This window comes from Cladophialophora psammophila (genome assembly GCF_000585535.1).
Source record: "Cladophialophora psammophila CBS 110553 chromosome Unknown aczJe-supercont1.47, whole genome shotgun sequence".
Lineage (NCBI taxonomy): Eukaryota > Fungi > Ascomycota > Eurotiomycetes > Chaetothyriales > Herpotrichiellaceae > Cladophialophora > Cladophialophora psammophila.
Window position 1 is genome coordinate 20,372 of NW_006912968.1, and position 24,616 is coordinate 44,987.

The 24,616-nt window shown below is 49.7% G+C and overlaps 9 protein-coding genes across 9 annotated transcripts; 5 read left to right on the forward strand and 4 right to left on the reverse strand.

Moving 5' to 3' along the window:
* Positions 1-557: 557 nt before the first annotated feature.
* Positions 558-1,356, reverse strand: A1O5_13342 (50S ribosomal protein L31e; the record flags this gene model as incomplete). Its single annotated transcript, XM_007753908.1, has 3 exons — positions 558-770; positions 892-966; positions 1,249-1,356. 3 exons carry the CDS (start codon positions 1,354-1,356, stop codon positions 558-560), a joined length of 396 nt encoding a protein of 131 aa, XP_007752098.1.
* A 494-nt stretch (positions 1,357-1,850) lies between these two features.
* A1O5_13343 (nitrilase) lies at positions 1,851-2,807 on the reverse strand (the record flags this gene model as incomplete). The annotated part of the gene is made up of 2 exons (XM_007753909.1): positions 1,851-2,689; positions 2,753-2,807. 2 exons carry the CDS (start codon positions 2,805-2,807, stop codon positions 1,851-1,853), a joined length of 894 nt encoding a protein of 297 aa, XP_007752099.1.
* Positions 2,808-3,728: 921 nt separating this feature from the next.
* On the forward strand, positions 3,729-4,686 carry A1O5_13344 (uncharacterized protein; the record flags this gene model as incomplete). Its single annotated transcript, XM_007753910.1, has 2 exons — positions 3,729-4,085; positions 4,141-4,686. The coding sequence occupies 2 exons, from the start codon at positions 3,729-3,731 to the stop codon at positions 4,684-4,686; spliced, it is 903 nt and encodes a 300-aa protein (XP_007752100.1).
* A 1,704-nt stretch (positions 4,687-6,390) lies between these two features.
* On the forward strand, positions 6,391-8,178 carry A1O5_13345 (uncharacterized protein; the record flags this gene model as incomplete). Its single annotated transcript, XM_007753911.1, has 3 exons — positions 6,391-6,587; positions 6,686-6,976; positions 7,044-8,178. The coding sequence occupies 3 exons, from the start codon at positions 6,391-6,393 to the stop codon at positions 8,176-8,178; spliced, it is 1,623 nt and encodes a 540-aa protein (XP_007752101.1).
* Positions 8,179-10,896: 2,718 nt separating this feature from the next.
* On the reverse strand, positions 10,897-14,293 carry A1O5_13346 (potassium/sodium efflux P-type ATPase, fungal-type; the record flags this gene model as incomplete). Its single annotated transcript, XM_007753912.1, has 7 exons — positions 10,897-11,436; positions 11,489-11,872; positions 11,924-12,660; positions 12,769-13,068; positions 13,120-13,730; positions 13,775-14,040; positions 14,099-14,293. 7 exons carry the CDS (start codon positions 14,291-14,293, stop codon positions 10,897-10,899), a joined length of 3,033 nt encoding a protein of 1,010 aa, XP_007752102.1.
* An 850-nt stretch (positions 14,294-15,143) lies between these two features.
* On the forward strand, positions 15,144-17,047 carry A1O5_13347 (PiT family inorganic phosphate transporter; the record flags this gene model as incomplete). The annotated part of the gene is made up of 5 exons (XM_007753913.1): positions 15,144-15,216; positions 15,267-15,595; positions 15,651-15,840; positions 15,896-16,783; positions 16,839-17,047. The coding sequence occupies 5 exons, from the start codon at positions 15,144-15,146 to the stop codon at positions 17,045-17,047; spliced, it is 1,689 nt and encodes a 562-aa protein (XP_007752103.1).
* A 395-nt stretch (positions 17,048-17,442) lies between these two features.
* A1O5_13348 (uncharacterized protein) lies at positions 17,443-19,214 on the reverse strand (the record flags this gene model as incomplete). The annotated part of the gene is made up of 3 exons (XM_007753914.1): positions 17,443-18,661; positions 18,697-18,907; positions 18,965-19,214. The coding sequence occupies 3 exons, from the start codon at positions 19,212-19,214 to the stop codon at positions 17,443-17,445; spliced, it is 1,680 nt and encodes a 559-aa protein (XP_007752104.1).
* A 1,039-nt stretch (positions 19,215-20,253) lies between these two features.
* On the forward strand, positions 20,254-22,664 carry A1O5_13349 (serine/threonine protein kinase; the record flags this gene model as incomplete). Its single annotated transcript, XM_007753915.1, has 3 exons — positions 20,254-21,485; positions 21,532-21,625; positions 21,714-22,664. 3 exons carry the CDS (start codon positions 20,254-20,256, stop codon positions 22,662-22,664), a joined length of 2,277 nt encoding a protein of 758 aa, XP_007752105.1.
* Positions 22,665-22,934: 270 nt separating this feature from the next.
* Positions 22,935-24,327, forward strand: A1O5_13350 (uncharacterized protein; the record flags this gene model as incomplete). The annotated part of the gene is made up of 2 exons (XM_007753916.1): positions 22,935-23,551; positions 23,631-24,327. The coding sequence occupies 2 exons, from the start codon at positions 22,935-22,937 to the stop codon at positions 24,325-24,327; spliced, it is 1,314 nt and encodes a 437-aa protein (XP_007752106.1).
* Between the last annotated feature and the right edge of the window lie 289 nt (positions 24,328-24,616).

A 24,616-nucleotide genomic window follows, 5' to 3' on the forward strand; every position in this document is an offset into this window, starting at 1 on the left:
AGCGGAGAACTTGCACAGCGATGGAGTTTGGGGGCTTGTTTATCAATGTACAGCAACAAGATGATGTGGGATATGATCCGCCATATCCAAACCATCACACGATATTGTGCATGTCCGCCCATGTCGAGCTCGCGTTGAAAGGGACTGTGTCTCCTTGTCCCATCGGGGACATGTTGGGCTGCCTCTTTGACACTTGAAGCTCCTGGGCGTCCGACTGACAGTGTCGGAATGTTTGAGAGGTGTAAGTGGTGGGCCTGGGCTGAATTGGAAAGGAATGCAGGTCTACATAGAGTTGAATAAAGGGCACTGCTTCCTTGAAACTTTTGATTCCATTTGAGACAGTTCTCTCAACACCCCTTGCTTTGCGGCAACGTGCAAATGGTCCACCTGCAGAGCCTTGGCCATGGTATCTCATCCTCATCTGCTCCGGCTCCGTCTTCTGCCCAGATCTAACCCGCCCTCACAAGTAGTGCTCCGGCCTCTACCGACCGCAGTCCCTCCGGTGCCCTCGCAGCCAGCTTTTCATGTGTGGACTACGTTTAGGTGATGTGTTTCTTTCACGAATCCTCAACAACGACAGTCTGCAGGCCCTTTGCCTCCCTTTCCTTGACGTTCACGGCCTGGACATAGGAATACAGCTTCTCCTTGGCTCCTTCTTCGTCGTTTCTCTTCCTCGAAATCCGGACCCGGAGGCGGAAGGGGACACCCTTGATTCCAGATTCCCAGACCTTTTTGTTCAATTGTGGGTCGAGCCGCACATCGCTTGTTCCCTAGAAATTGGACCAAAACGGAAAATGGATTAGAAAAGAAATTGGGAAGCAGAAAAAGAAAAGGAGGGAGGAGGGTACGGATGAGGATGAGTATGAGAAAGGCAAGGCGAGCGCAACGTACCATGGCCTGTGTGGCGAATCTTCGAATCTCCTTGATCGCTCGGGGCGCTCGCTTCTTGAAGCTGATGCCGTGAACCTTTATTTTTGTAAGAGTGATAAATCAGTCTTCCGTCCATAATGCTCGCAGGTAAAAGAGAGAAGAAGAAAAATGTCGAGAGTAGGAATGTAAAAGGGTCGAGGTGGGAGGTTGAGCGAGCAAGCAAGCCATTCGGGTGGACTTCATAAAACTGATTCCCTCGTGGTGTGTGATATCCCCTCTTCCGTCTCTTCTCTCTCTCTCGTTCTCTTTCTCTTGGATTTGGTGAGGAGCGCAATTCCAGGTTTTCGAGAGGTTTCACGAAACAAGTGATAGACATACTCGCTTGTGTAGATGGATGGTGTACTCGCGCGCGACGACGTCTCCGATCGCAGAACGAGACTTCTTGCCCGTCTGCTTTGGCTGGGTCTTGGGGTTGTCTTTCACCATTTTGACGGTATTCTAAGTTGGAAGGTTATGTCAGTCGCAAGTTCCTTGAAATTTTGAGATCTTCCAAAGTTCAGGCTGGTGAGGGAGAGGGGCTGAAAGTACCAGGGAGGTACTGATTTTCACCTACTGTCTGAACTGGTGAAGGACTAGAGACGCTGGCGGAATGTTGAACTGGCTGAAGAAGACGACGTCTTGGGTTGAAATTTGGATGTGCGCAGTTTGTCCGAAGATGGAAAGGTCATGCCAAGATTTCTATCACGTGAGGCAGCCTCTGGCATACGGGATGAAGGGAGGACATCACTCTTGATCACTCCAAAGAAGTCGACCAGGAAGCGAGAGAGATGGATACGTGTAGATTGGAGCGTCTACGGAGGCACTTTCAACACCAATATTTCCGAGCTCGACCACCACAACGCTGAGAGGTCAAATCAACTGCAATGTCTTTTTTTCGTCTTCACTGCTATATTCTTGCCCTGCAACGACTCGTCCACCTTTCATTCCTCGTATCGCACCTTTCCAGCACTCACGTCGGGATAGACATCAAACCTTCTCTGAGTATAGATTGGAATGCCTTTCCTCGTCTCTTCAATCTTTGTGCCATCAATGTCGGCATAGACAATATCTTCATACTCTTGAGCCTCAGCCAAGACCTCCGCATTGGGATTCACTATCATCGAATGCCCATAAGCATGATAGGTTGCTTCTGTGTCTCGCGCGGGACTACACATGGCCACGTAAATCTGGTTGTCCATTGCCCTGGCACGGGCTTGCAATGTCCAGTGCATTGGACCCGTTGTCGTATTGAAGGCTCCAGGGTAAACAAACATGAAAGCATCTTTCCTTGCAGCTATCATGGCGAGTTCGGGGAAGCGAACATCATAACATATTGCTAACCCAATCTTACCATATTCTGGAATGTCGACAATAGTCACTTTGTTTCCTGGAGACAGGACATCGCTCTCTTTGAACTTGATCTTGCCCGGTATGTCGATGTCAAACAAGTGTGTCTTTCGGTGCGTCGCTAGAAGCTTTCCGGTGGGCGAGAACACAAGAGAGGTGTTGAAGTATTCCTTCGTCTCCGGGACGAATTCTGGTATGCTCCCGCCAATCAGGTATGTCTTCGTTTCTGCTGCAACTTTGGACAACATGTGCCACGAGGGTGCTTTCTCTTCTGAGGGAGGCGAAGGAAGGACGGTCTCGGCGTACACAGGGAAATATTGACAGCCATACGGCGAGTTGAAGCATTCAGGAAGGACGATCATGGAAGCGCCAGCTTTTGCAGCTTCGATGACTTTCGAGCGAGCATGTGCGAGATTTGCGGCCTTATCACCACCTGTGCACACATCAGAATAGTTTCCTCAAATCTGATTTTCGAAACAGAGTACTCACCACTTACCTGATGCAAGCTGCACGAGGGCAAGCTTGAAGGGCTTTTTAAGTAGGCTTGCCATGGTTGCGGCTCAAGTCAGCGGACAGTCTCGGTGATTTGGGCGGCACAGGCGGATGTGTCGCTTCCAGAATCACTTCTTTATTTGCAGGGAGCCAGATGGGACAATGTTATGCGAGACGATCAGTTGGGCGAGAGGGTCAATGGAGGGGTCGCATGGACAAGGAGATTGAGCTGGGCGGGAAGGTTGACCGAGGTTGCCAAGGATCAGCTAATCTCAAAAAGTCATCGTTGCAGGCTCAGGAGGCTCACAACATTAATAATTGACACCATCAGTCTTGCATGAAGACCCACCGAGAGTTGCTTCCTATCAAGCACGGCAGCCATTGATCTTCAGGTAAATTATAGGAAAGATTTTATTATTCTGCCGACTATACAATAGATGCCCAAGCCTGGTTGAGCCAGGTGGCCAATATCTTCATGTTGTAAACAAAAACTGTGTGAGTGAAGAGCGAAGATGGTCAAGAGCTGCTAGAGGGAGCCTCGTTGATCCCCTCTCATCGTGCGCGCTTTCCTTTCCCTCTTCCAAGCTCCATCTCAATCCCAATCCCAATCCCAATCGTTGCAGCTCTGCCAGACCCGTATCTCTCGGACTTTCCCTCTTGCCTAATCTGCGGCTTGGACGGGCAGGTGCTTTCCTTTGTCTCTGTTACCCCCTAACTGCAGACACGAAGAAGCTACCCCTACCTCGTGCCTTCACCGTTACCGCTCCAGTGACACTTCTCTGTTTCTTTTCATCGAATTCCGCTCATCTCTCATTCTCATCGACTCCCTTGGAATCCACTCTCTATCATCCTAACGACTCTCACCCTGATGCTGTCATCGCCACAAACAACTCAAGGCCAGTACCACGCTCTCGTGAAATATGCATCTCACTCACCCTTCATGCCAAACAGTGTGCCTCGTGTTGACCAAACCCTTGATCATGCCCGATCACGCCTCTAGCGTCAAAGCTGAGCCTGCCCAGCCTGCCGCACATGGCATCAACAAGGATGAGGCCAGCACGGAATCTGTTACGTCGCAAACTGGGATCGTGAAAGATCAGGTTGCCGCTTCCCTGGGAGATGATCGAAACTCGACCAAGCCTGCTGGAAGTGCCAGGAAGCAAACCCGCACCCCTCCAACGTTCAGTGTTGCCATGGAGAAGGACGTCAGAGAGATGATGAATAGAGCTCGCAAAGTTCTCCATGGAAAAGAAAACCCCACCAAGACAGAAGAGGGCTACAAGGAAATGGCATTGCTTGCCACGAATCTCGTCCAGCTCATGAACGCTTCATTCATTGTGAGTCACCTTAGCCGTGTGTTTGATTTACCACTGACTAGTTTGACTTGCTCAGGCCACTGACACCATTGTTCGCGCCATCGCCTACATGAGAGGGGACAGCCAACTTTCTGCTCGGAGCTCTATCTTCCAAGCTAGACGAGACCGTCGTGCGCAGAAGGTAGCTGAGAGACTTGTCGATGACGTGAAGAATAGTGCTCTGAACACTATTTCTCTCAATGGTGCTGAAGCTGGAACCAAAACCGCCGTCTCAAATGCGAAAGCAACCTGCAACAATACGCAAGCTGGTACCGAGGTCGGCCCGAACCAGCAGGATACCGCACCCGGTAACGAGGACCAGCAACAGAGACCACAGTCGCTTCGAACCAAAGCCAACAAGAAGAAGAGAAACTACCGACGGCCCACGCGGAACCGAAAGGATAGCGCTATCCCCAGAGCGCAAGAACACAAGGCATGTGTGGCGGATAACACAGTCGGTAGCGCAGATGAATCGAAGGACAATTTGTATAAGAAGACAACAGCGACCGAACACAAGCCCGAGACATCTGGGGAAGAGACTGCTGTTGAGGGTGATGGCGTGGCCGTTGCTATCAAGGCTTGAAACACTTGTTCCGGGGAAGTCCATTCGCGAACCCAAATGTCAGTAGTTTGGGGATGGGCAATGTCGAAATAGTTGAGAGTCACAGCTACTAATCAGGCAATGAATGGGATGGTGGAATATCTTACTGGCTGCGCGGCATTGGTGATGATGCAAATGTAACCCGACGGACAAAATGGGGAATGCACATAGTTAGCTGCCTCATAACGGACTATGCAACAGCTTTAATACTCTTTGAGGTCGTGAACCCTCCCATGTGAAAGGTGTGCCTGTCTGACCCTGAGCGTCAGACTGCTAGGTTGACAGCAGATTGGCCTAAGTATGGCTCCGGCCAGATGACGAGGCTGAGGTCTGAGAACGAGAAATGGAATCTAGAGGAGTCAAGATTTGGGCTGAGTATAGCGACTGACTAGGCATTTTAGAGAAGAACATGTAGGTTGTCCAAATGCCAGGGGATCGATCGGCTCTTTTTTTCTCAGTTTAGCTGAAGGGCTGCTAAATAACTTGGGCGCGAGTTCGCTCCGCCACAGCCCAGAATCCCTTGTTCGGGGCCTAGAGTAAATCGGCAGGTCCTCGCGGACTCGAAATGGGACTTTGTAAAGGCCATGACTCGTTGTGTCGTCGTGTCGTGGATGAGCTACGTCATTGTCACTGCACCAGCCTGATCAGTGCCTGGACTTGGGTATCGAGTTCTGGTGCTGGGCGTTGGCCAACCTTTTTTTTTTGGCCAATGCCTCTCTCTGCACTACTTATTTACGCATTGTCACCTCACAAACACGGTGTGGCCGGGAGAAGACCTCCAACATGCCTCGTCCTGGTGGTCCCGCCCTGTACTATGCTGTACTTGGGGGATTCTAGTCGGGTTATAAACACGTGCAAGCGAGAAGGAGTCGTGCTAGGATGACGATGGGGATACAACAACTAATTATCCCTCAGGTTTCGCTAGGCTGGAACCCAAAGCAGCACTACGAGTCGGCGAATTGATTCATCATCTCTCCCTATTGGGATCCAAGACACGGGCTCTGACTGCCTTTCGTGGAGCTGCTGCAGGGGCTGTGCCCACAAGAAACTTGACATGACAAACCTGCGGCACTGGGAATGAGTCTCCATGGCTTTCGCAATTATGTCACAGAGTTTGCACACAAGGTTACATAATGCCAACCTGTGGGCGCGTCTGACTAACAGTCATCAGGAGCGACGACTTTCGTACCTGAGCGGGCGACAACTAAGCGAGACTCTATATTCATCTCGCGAATTGTCAACGAATAGGAGTCGAGTGGCTTTTGCCTATTCCATGTTGTCTACGCTTTGCAGTTTTCGTCGATATTAATGGCGATCTGCTGCACTGCCGACCTGCTAAACTTTACACGATGCGAGGAACCGCCAGAATGTCGCCATCCCTCGGTGAAAGATTGTTTGTTAACTGCCCACCCCGTCAAGGACGCCTGGTGCCATGGCATGCATAATCACAAATCCCATTGTGCCTTTGGTCTTGGTTCACAAGGTGGCACGCAGAGCTGTGCCTTCGTCCCCGTTCGGTTTCGAAATTTGTCGTCGCCTGGGCACCTCCCCAAGCTTGGCGTTAATGCAGCTTTGTGGCAATCCTGGGAGGCGGTGGATGGCGGGCGAGCGGGCCTTGACTGCGTCTGTCAAGGGCCGCCGGGAGACCTTATTCAACCTTCCCAACTGACCGTCAAAGTGGAGACCATGAAATCCATTAAGAGGGAACAGAGTCGACTTCCACGCGAAGGATTTCTCGAGCTGATCAGTGTTCTTCTCTCATCAGGTGAAACTAGCACCAACGTTGGAGGTCAAGTCGGGAGATCATGGGCCCTCAATCTGCTATCCTTCGACGGAGTCACGGCAAATCTAAGGACGGATGCAAGACCTGCCTCTCCCGGCGGGTGAGATGTGACCAGACGAGGCCTACATGGTGAGTGTGTGTGCTGCTGTTCCGAGCGCAACCAGCACCCTGCAACTCGTGCACTAACGGGAATACGAGTCAAAACTGTGCACGAGGTTCGCGAGCATGCGTCTACCTAAGCGATTCAACTGGAGCGGCTGCGGATCACGCGAGGTCCATCGCCTGGGTGGATTCGATCGAGATCGCCTGTCAGGCCTGGAGGGAGAGCGGCGACACTCCGTTTCCCATGCTGAAGGTTTTATCGTCTCTAGACTGGCACGGTCTCGATCCACGAGGTCTCCGATACCTCTACTACATTGCCTCTCTCGGCGACATTTTGGACCAGAACAACGCTCGTCAATTCGCCCTCTGGTGGGATACCTATGAAGTGTATGTACGCCCTCCCCGCGCTGGAGCCGACTTTCAACAGCCAATTTCTACTAACAGCAAACAATAGGGGTATTCAAGCCACGGCAAAATATGACTTTGTTGCGTATGCTCAGATAGTGGCTGCCGCCAGCCGTATCGGAAAATTGACCAGGATGGCAAGCGTCATGGAGGACGCAGTGCGGTACAGGTCATTGGCTCTGAAAGGCCTGCAACAGGCGCTCGCATCCTTCTCAAGGGAGAATGCTGACGGGGTTTTGGCGGCGTCCATCAGCTTCATGTTCAATCAGCCAACTCCAGCCGATTTGCGGAGGATCACGCAGGGCACGGTAGCGGTAGTCGAAGCCATGCGACCATGGGCTGCATCTTCCGGGGCTCGGCCGCTGTTAGATCACATCTATCCAGTCGAACAAGACGGCCGATGCCCTCTCACACAGCATGCAGGGATTCCTTGTTCTTCCGAGCCAACGGTCTCTACGCCTCTGGTCATGGTTCAGTCCGCTACAGCTGCCGTCGAATTTCTGCTGGAACAAGGGCTGACCGCGTTAAACCGACTGGCGATGTGCATCAAGCACATGAAAGAGCTTTCCACGACCGTGCGTGGCCTAGCAGACATGCTTCGTATAGCCCAAGCAGAACACTTGAACGGTCAAAAGCATGATCCGTTCTGGCTCGTCCATCCCTTCTCCGGGCTAACCAGCCGAGAGTCCATCACCTTCAGCGACATCACCAGCTCCAAACCCTTCGTCCTGGTATTCTTGGCCCACCTGTATAGTGCGTTGGTCGTGGTATCGATGCTGTACCCGGAACTGGACACTGCCGGATTCGTTTCCATTCGTCTGTATTCCCTGGATGCCTTGACACAACATTTCGAACCCATGACCGCGATAAATTGCGAGACCTGCCGCGAGGCCCACAGCTGCCAGGAGCTTTTGGCTTTTCCCTGGAACGTCCTGCAGGCGTGCCGAAAATGGCAAATGGATCGGCAAACCGTCATACCCCGAACAGTAATGCCTCCACCACCGGATAAGTGGGAGGAGAGTCCATCCAGCACACCGATCGACGCGAGTTTCACCAATGAATATCATGCTCAAGAAGCCTTGACGGCCACAAAAAGCCTGCAGAGAGTGCATCGAAGTTGTTTGCTGGAATATGCAGACCTGAGCGAGCCTGCGCCGAGACAAACCCTACAGCACAACCCATGATGAACTAAACTTAGACTCCGAGCAGAAAAGTCAATGATAACCAGGGGCTTCCACCGAAGAAGCGCTGGTGGAAGAATGAGAAAAAGCTCTTTAACGCACGCCTCTCTTAGAACCTCTCCAAATACTTGCCAACAAAAAAAAAAAGGGAAGGCTGGTGTTTCTCTACCATTCGTCGCATTGGAGTGTACTCGGCGGCAGGGAATGTTCTTTATCCAGCCATTACTGCTGCCACCTTAATATACTACTATTGAGAGCAAGAGCGGACTGCAGCGAAATTTAATGCATCCTTGCCGTAGATAAAGATTGAAGCAAGGAAGAAGCAATTTAAATACTACCGTAGGTAGGGATAGTAGTAAGACCCACCTCCTGGCAGTATTCTATATAACCTGTTGAACACTGGATACAATTTATCTACCAGTGGTAACCGCCTATAAGCCTCAACTCTTGGATGTAGACAGTCCTTCGCACTACATGAATTTCATCAATTTGTTCCCCATTTACATTGATTAGATCTGTTACCGTGATAGTAGTTCCTGTTTGTAATATTTTTCAGTGCGGCGGTGTCCGTTTACGGCCTCAAAACACAAGACAAGACCGGCTAAGCCTAATTCGGTATTTTGGGTGTCGCGCTTCCAGATTCACACTTGCTTAAATGAATTCTATTCCTTCCCTTCCTATAAATCCCAGAACTACTGGTCCTAGCAGGTATTGAAAAAGTAGTAATAATACTTCGATACTATTACTTTTCTAATTCTACTTCGACACTGCTTCAGATTAATATAAAAACAAAATTCAAGACTCAGTAACCGAAGATACAAAGTACAAGTACTAGTGAATACTAAATATTATACTATATCACCTTCTCTATAGGTGTTAAATCGGTTCGAACTAGTTCGAATCGAGTCAGCCTAATCAGCGATTTAAGCACTAGACTCGGTTATAGCCTGGTCTAAGACCGGTGCTATAACCGATTTTAGATCGATTCGAACTGATTTAACTACTAATATTTACTAGTGAGATAATAAAAAAGAGTGTTATTTAATTCGGGTCGACAGCACTTAGCCCCGATATTTTAATTTCGTCTCTTTAATTTTAGTCTTATTTTAAATATTAGAATTAGATTTCTATGGTAGAATATTTAATTTTATAATATTTTCTACTAAAGAATATATATATTATTCTTCACTCCGATGTGGTCCTCGTACGAGGTCTAAACGGAGTCGACTAAACTAAGCTAGTCGAGAATTACTATCTACCCGTCATAGGAAAATCCTTTAGGGATGAAAAACCTACGTTTCTTCTCTTTCACTTACGAGTAGCACTTCACTAGAGCGCTATACGTATAATCCGAGATAAAAGAAAGGCTTCAGCCTAGTTCCTAGGACTGGCTCGAGGGCCCGAGGGCCATTTTCTAAGCCCACACCGAGGTATGGTATTTTAGGACTTTCTCACTATAGTCGATCACCATAGCTTTAGATTTAGATTCCGTAAAGTGGAACTCTCTTTTTTTCCTTATACATCGTATGGGGGGATTGCATCTACTTCACTCCGAGATAACGAGTGGTGAGAAGCTTACGCTTCTTAAGATATACTCCACCCCACATAATTCCTTTACTTCTTGTGAAATCTTTGCTACCTCGGTAGGTCTAAAGCTCTAACCCTAGGTGCACAATGGTACCCGAACTTACGCCCCCTATAGAACGTGCGGAAGTACCTCACCCAGTCGCTCTTTCACTTATTTCTATACTAGGAGGTGGTATTTCCTCTCGAAGAGCGAATAATGTAGTTAGCTATTGAGAGAGACTCTCTACGCTTCTATCCATACGCTGTGTTGTCTATCTCTTTAAGTAAAGAGATAGGTCGAAATCGGAATCGAGTCGAGTTCGCTATAGACTCAGTGAGGAGGAGTCGCTCGTAGATAGAATCGAGTGCTCGATAATCGTCGCTCGTTTTCGTCGTCGAGGCTCGAGGGTTAGGAGGACTTGGTTTCCTCTCAAAGAGAGAGTACTTACACCCTGCACCGCGTGAAGGTGCCTCCTGCGCAGGACATTAATGATATAATAATTATATTAAGTATATTAAATATATAAATCGATTCGGTCTAGTTCGAACCGATCTCGAATCGGGTCAAATTTGTCTAGTCCGCCTATGAACCCCTTAAATCGAGTCTAGCTTAGGTCAGAACCGGGCCGGAACTGGGCTAGAATCGGGTTAGCACTAGGCGGGCGGGCAATATTACTTAGTATATCGTAGTAAATAGTATTATATTTAAGAAAACCTACTTTGCAGAGTTAAACTCGATAACAAAAATCTGAATACGTAAGGCAGCATAACAATGATGACGATCTTCATTTCTTTATTAGACTTAACCGGTAGATAGGGACGGGCCAGTCCGAGTAAGTTGCTTATAATGACAACACACTGGTAATCTTACTGTGTCTCAAAGTATAATACTATACGTATACTCCAACTATCCCTAAAATTTTGAGAATCTGCGCTTTTCATTGTGGGATGAGTACTACAGCGTAATAGGATATTACCGAGTGATCACATAACCTCAGATATGTCTACGGCGGGAGTGCCTGTTTGGCGCTTGGCGCGAAGTTCACTTTTGCCCGAATTGGGATTGAAGGAATCACATGATGTGTTCTATTAAATCAATCAGCAGGTGGGTTCAGGATATACTAGTTGACTGGGAGCTCTTGCTTATTGAATTGTTTACATAGGAGTTTGCTGGTTCTTGCGTGTTGACCTCCGAAACCAGACTCTTTTTCCCCATTTCCATAGCTCCACGCCAACGAAGAACCAAAGTCCGGCTATAAATATAATTGCCCACTCCCATGATATCTCACTCTGCTTAAAGATCTTGTGGTTGATCACTGGGATGTATAAAGTTATAAAGACCGTGAAAAATCCCAGAATGACTGCCCAGAATAGAAACTGGTTTCTCCAGACCCGAACAACAAAAAATGGCGTGTTATGGCTCCATGGCTTTAGTTCGAAGAAGCTTTGGCGGAAGTCCACCAGTTCCCAGGCAAGAAACAAAGCAAACCATGTGAGACAGGCGAAGCATGTTGCTCGTGCACGGTATACGGTGGTGCACACTTCGCTGAACACATTGTTGCAATTATCTCCAAGTTGGCCGTCTCCGAATGCATAAATGCGAAGGGTGAAGGCAGTAAGACAGAGCGCAGATACCCAGAGTCCATACACCATCATGTCGATTAAGAACTCGGCGGTGAAGATGCCCTTTTTAAGCTGTGCCTTGATTAGCCAAACTGTTCGCTAATAAAAATCTCAGAAAGCTTACGCTACGTGGAGGGCGCTTCAAAATATCCTTCGCAGCTGGCTCAAACCCAAGTCCCATGTCGGGCATGCCAGATGTCGCCATGATAATCCAAATGATTTGAACTGGGGACAATGGGAATACGGAATGCCCTTTGCCATCTCTGTAAACTAGGCCAATGAGGAGAGTGCATGCCTGTGCAATGTTCTCGGCAAGGACGTGCAGGATGAACCTCTGGATGTTGTCGGATATGCGTCTTCCCTCTTCAACTGCGCTCACAATGGACGCGAAGTTATCATCCGTGAGTACAATGTCGGAGGCTTCTTTCGCGACATCTGAGCCGGAGCCCATCGCGATCCCAACATCGGCATACTGCAATGAAGGGGAGTCGTTCACGCCATCTCCAGTCTAATTCCGTCAGCAGATGCAACATCAACGAAGCCTGAGATGTCTGCTTACCATAGCCACGTACCCCTTGCGACGATGCAATGCCTTAATCATTCTGACTTTGGTGGTTGGTGTGCAGCGAGCGATCACCAATGGTAGCATTGGAAGTCGATCAATTTCAGCATCTGTCAAGCCATCGAAACGATCAGCTGTCATGACGGCCGCGTCCGCTTTATCCTTGCTAAGTAGATGCATTCGCTCTGGTAGGATACCGACTTCTTCAGCAATAGCTTTGGCGGTGCCAACGAAGTCCCCAGTAAGCATATGCACTACTATCCCGGCGTCGTGGCATAATCGCACCGCCGAAAGAGATTCAGGACGAGGAGGATCGTAAATGCCGATCAGCCCTCTGAAAATGAGATCTGTTTCGACCTGATCGCGATCAGCTCGATGAAGATCGTTGATCGACCCGTCATGTACGCCGCTTGCGAGGGCAAGGACGCGGAGACCACGCGCAGCCATCGCATTCATGGTGTCCATGATGTTCTGGCGGATCATGGGCGTTAGTGAGGTCGGGGGCAGACTGTCATTCAAATATATTTTCGTACAAAGCATGATAATTTTTTCGACGGCACCTTTCGAGAACACGTGGATTTCACCAGAATCTGAGTGCTGGTACACGACTGTGAGGCGCTTGGTTTCAGAGTCAAAGGAGAACTCTGTGAGATGCTTCCATCGTGCGTCGTCTCCGGAGGTTAGAGATATACGGTTCCTGGTGAATCGGGCCGCGAAGACCTGGATGGCGATCTCTGCAGGGATATGTCAGTTTGAAGGGGCGTTCTATTGATTGGGGATTTGAATTTACAAATCTGCATATCAAAGAGAGGTGCAAGTGTCATGATGAAGAGATCACTCACCGGTTGGATCTCCTCGAGCCATCCATCTCCCGTCTTGGCCCAGGTGGATTGGGCCAACGTTCGCAAGGCTTGCTACTTCGATAAAGCTCTCCCAGTGTATGTCCAAGGCATCGGGTCCACAACTGCAAGACTCGTCCTTTTGGCTCTCGGCAAGCTGCAAACGGAATTCAATCTCGGCAGCGGTTGCGTTTTGAGATTTTTCACTGGTATAAAAAGTGTATTCTCCTTTGGATGGAATCCACACATTTTTGACTGTCATTTTGCCTTGTGTGAGCGTTCCTGTCTTATCGGAGCAGATGTCTGAGCAGTAGTGAGTAAGTTGAGAGAGACGTTAGCTGGGTATTAACCCACTTGTTACCGCGCCCAAGGCCTCTAACGATCTCAAGTTCCGCACAATAACGTTCCTAGCAACCATCCTTCGGGTCCCGGCCGCCATTGTAATCGTAAGGACAACGATCAGCGATGCCGGGATCATGCTGAGCCCGGTCGCGACAGCGTAGATAACCACCTCTCGCTCGTTGGAGAATTTGTTGACCGCAAGCACAATAATAGCGCAGACAATGGCAGAGACGAAGAGAAATAGGGCCAGCTTGGAAAGCTTCCGCTGAAGTGGCGTGCCACCCGACGTACCCAGAAACCGCCCGATAAGCTCCTTCAAGAAAGCGCTCCATGAAGTTAAGTATTTCAGTAAACCGCGTCGTTTGTCGATGTCATTCTGGGCTTGCGTGCGAGATTTGTCTCGCAGGGCAGAGGCAATTGCTCCAACTTCAGTGTATTTCCCGGTGGCAAAAACAACTCCGGTGGCTCGACCCTTTGTAACTCTTGACGAACCGTATGCGATATTGATACGATCTCCGAGTCCAACGGGACTGTCCAAGGTTACCACCGGGTCCTTTCTGATCGGCAAAGATTCTCCGGTCAAGAATGCCTCATCAACCTCAAAGTTGACAGCCTCCAGGAGTCTGTATTGTTAGCAACGGCGGTGCCGTTGAGACGAATGACCTACCGGACATCGGCGGGCAAAAGATCTCCCATCCTCATCTCTACCAGATCCCCAGGTACAATTTCGGCTGTGACTACTGTTTTCGTCTCGCCATCCCTGACTACCTTTGCGGTCGGAGAACAAAGGGCCCTCAAAGACTCCATTGTTTTTTCGGCGCTGTAATCTTGAAAAAAACTAACAGTGATGTTCAGGAGGATAACAAACGCAATGACACCACCTTCAATCCAGGATCCGATTCCGAAGCTCACCGCCATGGCGAGGATAAGAACCTTTCAACCTGTGTCAGTTCAAGGAAGAGATCAAGTCTTTCAAGATCGAGCAGCTCACCAGGGTCATGGCGTTTGCAGTTTGATGGATCAGGATCTTAATCGGATATACTCCACCAACTTTCTCGAGTTCATTCCGTCCAAATTGGAGAAGCCGCGCTGCAGCTTCATCTTGATCGAGTCCTCGCGTAGCATCTGTCTTGAGCTCCCCAGTGATGGAAGAGGTAGAGAAAGAATATGCAGGCCGTGAGAGCATAATGAAGACCGAAATTACTCTTGTAACAGTGTTGAATACTACTGGAGGGATTCCGTGAATTCCTGGATTCACTGATGAGCGAGATAATAAAGGGGTTGTAATAGAATACACGTACCGCTTTAGAGCATACATATTGTCTGGTGTGCTTTGTATATTCCTATGCTCAGGATATTCTTTCACGTTTTATTCCGATAGTTTCCCGAAGTCGATCGACTTTGCTTCTCGCTGTACGTCTACTTCACGGAGGCGGAAATTCTTGGCAAGATGGCTGGTTCTTGGCATGAAGGAATTTAGACTAATCGCAAGGCTGTAAGATAGCACGTTGTTTCACGCTAGCTACGACTCCCCCAGTCTGAAGCTCTTTCACTCTGGCAGTATTGCAGCTAGCAGCAGGTGTTTCTCCTCCTTTTTGGTCTTGTTTTTCTTGTCTTGATACAGTGGTTCGAAGGTCGCACCACAGCGTCGGCGTTCAGACTTGCCAAGGACAACGGGGAGGGAAGCGGGATGCCGCGAACCCAGTAACGGAATCGATGTATAGATATAATCATACGACCTACCGGTTAGCGCCTTAGCAGTCGTGACAGCAATGTTAGGAAAGTTCAATATTATCCTCGCTTGGGACGGGCATGAAAGTGGTCAGGAGAAAGTTGGATGTTCGATGAGACCAGGACACCGGCCCTCTCGATGAATATCAGGAGATAGAGCGGCATTTTCTTTAGGGGTACATGGACAAATTCACCGAATATAAGCCATCGGACACAGCATAAGCCTGCTGGAGCCCTCAACGAGTCGTCAAACTACTCGCTGAACTCCAATTCCTTCAGGAAATTTCAAAGCCTGAGCAGACAAGATGATCCTTCACGCTTATGACTACATCTTTGCACTTGGTGTTATGTTTGCATTCTTTGATGCTTGGAATATAGGTACGCCCACTCAGCAGAGATGTTGTAGCTTCAATTTTGACGACATCTAGGCGCAAATGATGTCGCCAATTCCTTTGCCACGTCTGTCTCGTCGCGTTCTCTTACCATGAGGCAAGCCATCGCGATCGCAACGGTTATGGAGCTTGCTGGCGCGATCGGAGCTGGTGCTCGAGTAGCAGAAACAATCCGCACGAAGATCATTGACCCCAACCTATTCAAACAGGATCCCGCAGTCCTGATGCTGGGAATGGTGTGCGCACTCGTTGGTTCGTCGAGTTACGTCTTCATGGCAACAAAGTTGGGTCTTCCTGTCTCGACGACGCATTCAATCATGGGCGGCGTGATCGGCATGGGCTTCGCAACTGTTGGGGCATCCGAGGTAACATCATCCCTCAGACATCATCAAAGCAAGCAATTATGCTAATGAGCGACAGATTAATTGGGGATGGAATGGTGTCGCCACTGTCTTTACCGCATGGGGAACAGCCCCAGGAATTGCAGCTGTATTTGGAGCGACCGTATTCCTCATCACCAAGTACGGGGTTATGCTTCGCAAGAATCCGGTTCGGAACGCATTCTTCTCCATCCCTGCTTACTTTGTCGTTACAGGTTCTCTTATCGCAAGTGAGTGTCTCGTTCATGCACTCTAAGGTTGGAGACACCGTTAATTTTGCCCCAGTGTTGATCATTTGGAAGGGCGCTTCATCTCGCCTCAACTCATTGTCTGACGGCGAAATAATCGGCTGCATTATTGGCACGGGCTTTGGAGTTGGCTTGTTGGTCATCATCTTCTTCCTGCCTTACCTTTGGGTCAAAGTTGTCCGCGATGACTGGCAAATAAACTGGCACTACATCCCCTTGGGGCCTTTTTTGCTTAGGCGTTCTAAAGACATTCCACCAAAGCCCGACAACGTTTCTAGCATCCAGAATTACTATCGGGGTCATCTCACACGTCAAGAGCTGGACTGTCGGAATCATCAACAGGACGTCGAAGCCAATACCAACCAGGGACACGAGAATGCAAAAGAGCACAAAGGCTCTCCTCAACCCCTAGAGAGCCCCAGCTATACCATTGTTGGCCCTAAGCCTGACGGCAAGTGGTATACTCATTCTGTCCTGTGGTGGGCCCTCAAAAAGGCTTTCTGGCACGGAATTGACCAAGATGTCATTGACGCTCAGAAGAAGCGCAACATTCTTTCAGGAGATGTCGAAGAAATGCATGCCCGTGCTGCCCACTACGACAATAAAGCGGAGTATATGTATTCGTTTCTGCAAGTCATGACTGCGTCTGCCGCATCTTTTACCCATGGCGCGAATGATGTCTCCAATGCCGTGGGACCTTTTGCCACGATTTTCTACATCTGGCAAAACGGCAATATCGACAAGTCCAGCCCAGTACCAACGTGGATATTGGCGTTCGGCGGCATGAGTATCGTGCTCGGTCTTTATATGTATGGGTACAACATCATGAGGAATCTCGGCAATCGGATTACCTTACATTCACCATCTCGAGGCTTCTCCATGGAGTTGGGGGCAGCTATCACCGTCATCATTGCGACGAGACTCAGTGAGTCCAGAAGGGTGTTTGTCCCGCCATGAAACATCGCTGACGTCTAGAACAGAAATCCCAATCTCAACTACTCAATGTATATCTGGAGCTACTGTCGCCGTCGGCCTATGCAACGGCAACTGGAGGTCGGTGAATTGGAGAATGGTTGCGTGGATCTACGCGGGATGGATCTTCACCCTACCAATCACAGGGTTGATCTCTGGTTGTTTGATGGCTATTATTATTAACGCACCCCAATACGGACATTCGGTTCACGCTTAAGATGAGAGATTATCATTCGAAGTGCTTTACGGAATGGTGGTGGAATTGTCTATACTAGTCAAAAGCTAAAACCCTTATGCGGTGTTCGTCTTTCGTCACTGGTTAATGCTATTGATTCTATCCACCATCGTGAACATGCTCATTGGAGCTTTCTTCGATCTTTCATATTTCCCTGACATTAGGGATGGTTTAGTCGGCTAATATTTTAACTTTCCGGTATTACTATGCAAGCTGCCAAAAATTTGGGTGCGCAGGATCTGCGTGGTGAAAAGTGTCCTCGTTCTCGTCATGATCGCCTCCGATGTCTGAATCCTCAACTGGCGTTTTGTATATTGCGAGGGTGAACTCGCTACATCTGGAACGAGGTCCAAGACCGAGGGTACGACTGTTGTTCTCTAAGCAATACATTTCTCCAGGGTAAGCACAATGTTTCTCTCCAGATTCCTCTGAACCTCATCATGGGCTTTGCTGGTATCTATCTGAAGCTCTCGCAGGAAGGTTTCAATGGCACTATGATTGATCTCCGTCGCTAGCCCCTCGTTCCCAAGATCGCTCGTCACGCACCTAGCTACAACTCTCGTGAAAATTTCGCCGACCTCAGGTTCCAGCTTCCGTATCTGGTGAATAATGGCCTGCTGGAGGTCGACGCGACTGGTAGGCTCCTTCTCGTCAGCCTCGGTCCATTCTTTCAAAATCGAGAAGAGGTCCATCCATAGTCCCACCTGCAGCAGCAAGATGCCGAGGCTGTAGATGTCGAAGATCTCCACATAGCGCTGGCTCCTGGTGAAGTTGTAGGCAGGATGAGCATAACTCAGGTCGCACTCCCGGAGCTCCATGTCGTCAGAGACAAACCGTGTCATGTGCAGCCGAGCATAGTCGAAGCCAACAATGTACGGCCGAGACAAGTCATACTCAGGTTTGGGTGAGAGTCTGAAGAACACGATGTTCTCGGGTTTCAAGCCTTTGTGCAGGATCCCGCAAGCCTGAAGGAGAAGCAAGGAGCTCGCCAGCGAACGGGCCAAATCAAACCGAGTACCCAGTGGAGGTTTCTTGAGACTGTTGGTGCCAGAAGGAAGGATTTCAGCGAGTGAGATTGGCTTCTGGGTTGGATCTGCCCAGGTCGGAAAGTTGTAGATGAAAGTGAAGCACCCCCTTTGACGCATTGGCACATATCCCAGGCAGTCCAGGATACGGAGCTTTTCCGGCTTGGGGGTAACTGCGAGGATCTGTGAGATCTCTTGCACTCGTTTCTCAGTAAACTCTCCGTCGTTGTTGGAGGCGTAAGATTTGTCCTCGAGAACCACCGTCTGTTGACTGCCGCCTCGCGGAGAGTAGGTCGCGAGCCTCCTGCTTGCCAGAGCGCCCGGTTCCTTGTTCATGACCGTGGCCATGCCTCTTCGCATCGGCGACTTTGGATCTGGAGGATTTTGGCCACCCTTGATGGTGTCGAGTACCTCCTTCTTGATGGCTGCGCATCTATTCAAGTCAGGCTCGCCCTCGGCAGACGCTTCTATAAGCCGCTTGAGGTTGTCGTCGTCGAGGACTTGAGAAGGACCCTGGATGGCAATGTTGAGAAAGTAGCTCGTTGCATATCTCCACTTGCTGCCCGGAGATCTTCATTGAATTTTCGAAGGTCGTCGATCAGTGACTTAGCAAGCTGTGCATCCCCAGCTGCCCAAAGCAGCCGTTTGATGCGATTTCTTCTGCTGATGGTTCGGGATCGATCGTCGGCGGATTTTCCTGACGCGGACGGTGCAAACTTCCAGAATTTATCAGGTAACGCAAAGTGCAGACTGGTCACTTCGCCTCCCTCGTCCAGCTCGTACTTGTCGATGAGACCACCAAGACTTTTCAACGTGACTAGACCTCTGGTAAGCGGACTCAGTCACCAGATCTATGGTGGCGGTGATTACTCACGCTTGATGGCTTGCAACGTGTCGAAGACAACCTTTTGCATGACTGGTCTAAGCGACCTGTTTGGACCTGAGTCACTTAACCATCCGGCGTCTTCCAGCCATGCTTGGAACTTCGCTTGCTCAATAACGGTCTTGTAGACAAGGAGGACTCCTTCGTCTCCCATACGCCTTGCCGTGACGGTGAGCTCGTAGATCTGGGCGCAAGCGGTCACTAGACCAGGAAGGCCAGTTACGAAGCTGATACCCTCCATTGCCATGGACCCTAATCCCAAGGCCCTCAGCAAGAGCTGACAAGACCCACGAACTTTTGTCACAGGGAAAGTGAAGAACTGCGGGTTAGAAGTTCTGCTGCGAGAGAGATCGGTTAACTTCGTCCAGTGAGTGATCGCGGCCGAAAATGTGAACACTGCTGCTTCAGTGGCCACCTCTCCCGTGGAGTCTGCTCGTTCAGCTGCTGCGCAGATAACGCTAGTTCGTTAGCCACAAATGAGAAAGGTTGTTCTATTTATATGCGCTAGCGCCTATTGATGCCTAGAAGACCCGCTACAATATATTCTTTTATGTGAGCGTCGATTGGCAGCAGGGGTGGAAGGTTTCTGAGATCTGTCGAGGCTGTTGTAAAGAGGAACCATGAATAAACAACCGAGTCTTTTCGTCATTTGTGATTGGCGTTCACTGTGTTCTTGGCGTTCCGTACCTTGTCCGTACCAAGCTATGACACGTGACGGGTCTTGGCGCCCATTGACCGTCTCGCTGTTCGCAGGAAATTGGACATTCTTGGGTAGTTCGGCACTCTTCCTAAGAGACTCAACCAGTCTTTCCGTATAATGGCCATATGGAGGCAGGTTTATTGGAATGCGGAGTAGGGAGTACTGCTCTAATATTTCGTTGATGAATCTCAGCACCCTTGCACGAATCCGTTGCCCTAGCCGGGCAAGCGGAGCCTGAAGGAACTCTATGAAGACTACTTTACCAGGGATCGTGAAGGTTGAGAAGGACACAATATGGCGTGTGTTCTACTTCAATCCACGACTCCTAGCCCGGGCTCGTCCTCTCGAGATACTTGCGGAACTCGAAAACGATCTTGCCAGTAAGCAGGGACCTGATATACCAACTCCAGAATCTATGGAATCCACTGTCGAACTGTTACCAAATATCAGAACACCCGGGATTACCCAGGACACTTTGGACCAACTATCAGTTTCTTGAGTCTGGCACGATACCCAGAATCCGCAAATTCAGCCGTTGGAGTATTCATGCTTGTTGGCGTTTCCTCGCCATCACCTCTCAATGCATCCGGCATCGAGAGTCAATCAATCCCTGAACGGCTTGCGTAATCCGGTTGAATATGAAGCACAGACTCTCAGCACATCGAAGTTTCATATTCTTCTCAAGGAACTTGACGTCCAGGTCTTCCAGGACCTTTCTGGTCTTTTGAGGGATGAGAAATATCTCACCTCCGGCGCTTCTTTTGACATCTCTGTTGCGATTGCAAGGTCAAACTCCCAGTTTCAGCCATTCTCTGATGGAACAGCTCGACCTCGCTGGATTGAAGGTTCAGTGATAGCGCTCAAGAGGCTTAAGCCTCCACGAACAAGGCCAGGAATAAGAGAATCTACCCAGTTTCCGCGGATTCATCGCTCATTGATACATGAGCTCCGAATTCTGAGTCATACTTCTCTGCGAAATCATAGGAATCTCATCAACCTCTTCGGTATCGCCTGGGAGAGGCACCAGGATGTCAGCGGCATTGACTACATGAGACCTGTGGTTGTACAATCATGCGCGACACGAGGAAACCTGCGAGACTATCTGCGCGCTAAGACGGATGACAAGGAATTGCCATGGCGAACCAAAATGCTCTTCTGTAAAGATATTCTGGATGGTTTGGTCTTTCTACACGCGAGCAATGTCATTCACGGCGATATCAAGTGCGACAACATTCTCCTCGAGGAAGACTCCAATACACGGCTGGTGGCTAAGCTGACAGATTTTGGGTTTTCCGTCATTGTTCCCTTAAGTGTTCGCGGAGCACCAATTCTGGAGGTCGAAATGCTGAGTGGGACTGAAGAGTATATGGCGCCAGAAGCGTTCATCGCAAAGCAGAACGGGACTATGACATTGTCGACGAGCGTAGCATTCAGTTCTGACATCTACGCCTTCGGGCTTACTGCATGTGAGATCGCTCTCAACGGTCAATACGTTTTCTCCGCTGTGTTGAGTCCCAGCGAAGCACCTGAAGTCACCCCATCGGCGGATCAAGATAGTAAATCAGCGGAGGCCTGGATCAAGTCCAAGATAAGAGACAATGCCGATGACCTGCTACTTCGTCCCCTCAAAACCCTCATCGACCATGTGGAGGGAACGGATGAGTATCGGCTTTCCGAGGTGCTTGATATGACTTTCAGGCGTCGAGCCGAAGACCGTGCAACGGATATCGCCACCATAAGAGCTGTAATGGTTGGCTACGATGAGGAGGCGACTATTCCCACAGCCGGGAGCCCGGTATCGCTAGACAAAAGGTATGTCTCATCTGTCTACTCCGCAGTCACTCTTCTAAATCGACAGTTCAAACTTGTCTCTCTCCTTTTTGTTCAAACAGAGATACGAGATATTCAACGTCAATGGGCAGCCTGTCCAGCTCAACGTCCATGATGCATCAGTAAGGATAGCAATGGATTCATATCAACGCCGCCTAATGCTGCTACGTATCCCTACTGAGAAAGCTAGATTCGGCTCTCTCCTCACAGATTCTGCAAGACTTGAAGGTCAAAGCCAGCCCTGCTGTTTCTCTACAGGCCACAAATATCCACAAGATGAATACGCTGTCACTGAGTGATGTTGCCTCAGTCTCCTTTTGCGCTTACCAGATGTTTATATGTCATTTGCACGGCTATGGCGTACCTTTTGATTTCGAGACGGCCGTCCAGTACCTCAAAGCTAGCGCTCATGGAGGCTATGTGCCAGCTCTCGTGGCTGTTTCGAACTTCCGAGATCTAAAAGTGGATCCTCTCTTCGCCAGAAACGACCGTATTCAAGATGCACTCGAGGCTCAAGTATCCAGTGGCCCACGGTTTGGAATGCTCCTGTGGCTTGTAGCATGCCGCACCCTCCGCCGTGATGACCCTGAAGCCTATCAAAGAAGTTTCCAGAAACTCAATAGCAGTGGCTACGCTGAACTTGGCGAAGCTCCAGACTGCTACACACAGCTAGATGCCGAGACCTTTGCAGGTCCAAGTGTCGAATACCAGTGGATTGCGCGAGGGACAATGCCTCTGGTTCTTCGACTCCTGCCCGTCCTTTCCGTCCAAGAGTTCACCATGGGCTTTGAGAATGGCTGTTTTCCCAGTGGGGCCGTCAACTACAACAACGAAACTGCCTTGTATATGTGCTGCCGTGCTGGCGAAAAGGAGAAAGTGCTTGCGCTCTTGGATACATATGAATGGGCTCGGACGAAAGTCACAGTTGCCAATAAGCAGGGCAGGTTTCCATTGCATTGGCTGTGGGCATTTGAGCGAGATGATCCGCAAGCGGTGGCCGAAGCTCTCCTATCCAACGGCGCCGATGTGGACGCCATAGACGAGGACGGTTTCAGAGCCATCGACTATGCTATTGTAGCGCTTTGTCCGGATGTTGTATCACTCTTGCTAACCAAAAGTGAGGCCATTTCTGAGAAACTACGGCGCCAGTTCACTGACTAATACGCAGTGATCGACATTTTCAAAGGACCAGAAAGACTTGGTAAGGACCTTCTCACCCTGATTCGTGCGATCGACTGTGGTGAGCCAACCACGACGATTGGACTTCTCCAAAAAGCTGGAAACGAGATCGTCGAAAAAGCGTTCCGTGGAGCTGCTCAGGGAGAAGCAGCTTCAAGGTTCCTACAGTTTGGGAACGCCTTTCAGGAACGACTCGTTTCCCTAATAAAGGCAGCTAACCACCAAGTCGGACCGACTAGTTCCACCACAAGCATGTTCGAAACAGTCCTTATTGTGGCCATTGCAGCTAGAAGTGTCGACTTTGTAGAAGCATTGTTGGATGCCCAGGTCGTTGCGCAGTTCAGTTCAGCAAAATGGTCGATGGTAGCATTGACCTCCGCGGCGGAGTGGTCCCAACTTGACGTCTTCAAGAAGATTCTCAAGATCTCTGCTCCTCTATCCCTTGACGATGCACACACCGTGCTTGGTCTAACAATCCAATACAAGGGACACTCACAGCTTGCCATCGCATTGGCATTCATCGAGTATTTGGATGAACACGGCACCATAAAAGAAGTAGTCAATTATCGAGAACCCTCTGCCTGCGCCCCATTCTGCGATAAAAAACACGATCACTTCTTTTATCCAACCCAGTTCTGGAATGCCGTGGATGAAAGAGCATACGATATTGCAAACATACTTGCTTCATATGAGGATACCGAGGCTGATGGGTTGCCTACCACGCTGTTCCATGTCATCAAAACTCTCAAAGCAAATATGCTGAGCCAGCTACATTTTCTCTTCAATCTCGGCCCGCAGCACAGCAAGTATGTCTGTGACCCGGTGAGGGGTGTCAACGCTCTTCACGTCGTGGTGGAATCGTCCGGTTCGTGGGCAAATTGGCCTCTTTCACAATCCCAGACTCGTGCTGACGACTTCAGTACATTAGAGCAACAAAGCTGACTTCAGATCCGTGCTCAAAACAGTCCTCGAATGGTTCGCCGAGATGGGGGAGGACATTAATGCACCAGACAAGAATGGTGCCACAGCACTACACTTTGGGGCATTCTGCCCGAGTCTCGACGCCGTAGAGCTGCTGATCCGGTATGGCGCAGATCCGGGTGTCATCGACTCGAGGGGCCTTACCGCATACGACATGGCTCTTGGTCTTGCCCGCTATGCCGCAACTCAAATGTCGGAGTTCACGGGCCAGGGAGTCACCAGCGTGGTAACGATGAGGGAGCGACGGCCTCGAGAAACTGACGAGCGCAGAGCAACTGTGGAATTCACTCGCCAAATGTGTGGAATCTTTGTTCAACTGAGCAAACCTGGAAGCCAATGGCGGCCAGAGGATGCAGTTGGACTCGTCGAGGATCCACCGCCGCCTGATGGCGTTGTAAAGGGGCTAGTTCCGATCTCTGCGAGTATTCTCTTCAGCGAGTGCAAGGAGTACGAGGCGGAGAACGTACCTCTTCAAGCTTGGGCTCGTCTTGAGGAAGGTAAGGTGGGATTCTGCGTGAACATCAGACTGCTCGATGAGTTCACGCGAGACCAGCTTATGTTCGTCGCGATGGAGACCCTGCATGGGCGGGACGGATCGATTTGCCAGGAATTCACGATGTCGCCATATCTTTACCGCAACGAAATCTATCCGGTTAGACATTAGGGTGTTGTTTGAGCTGAATTCTCATCGAGGACTGTTAAACTATGATTAATCGTGGTTCTATCGGGGTCGATACGCGATCGATCCTTAAGTGGAGGGTCGTGTACTACGACTAGAAGTACTGCATAGTATGTAGTACCTTTTGGTAGGTGCTTCCTGGAGTTGATGGCCTTTCGGCAAACAAGCAAAGGGTTCCCAAAGGTGCTTGCTTCGCAACAGCTTCCACGTGGAGGCAACAAAGGCCGATGATCATTATCTCCTTTCGTGTCCAGTGTTACTAGCACGCCGGATG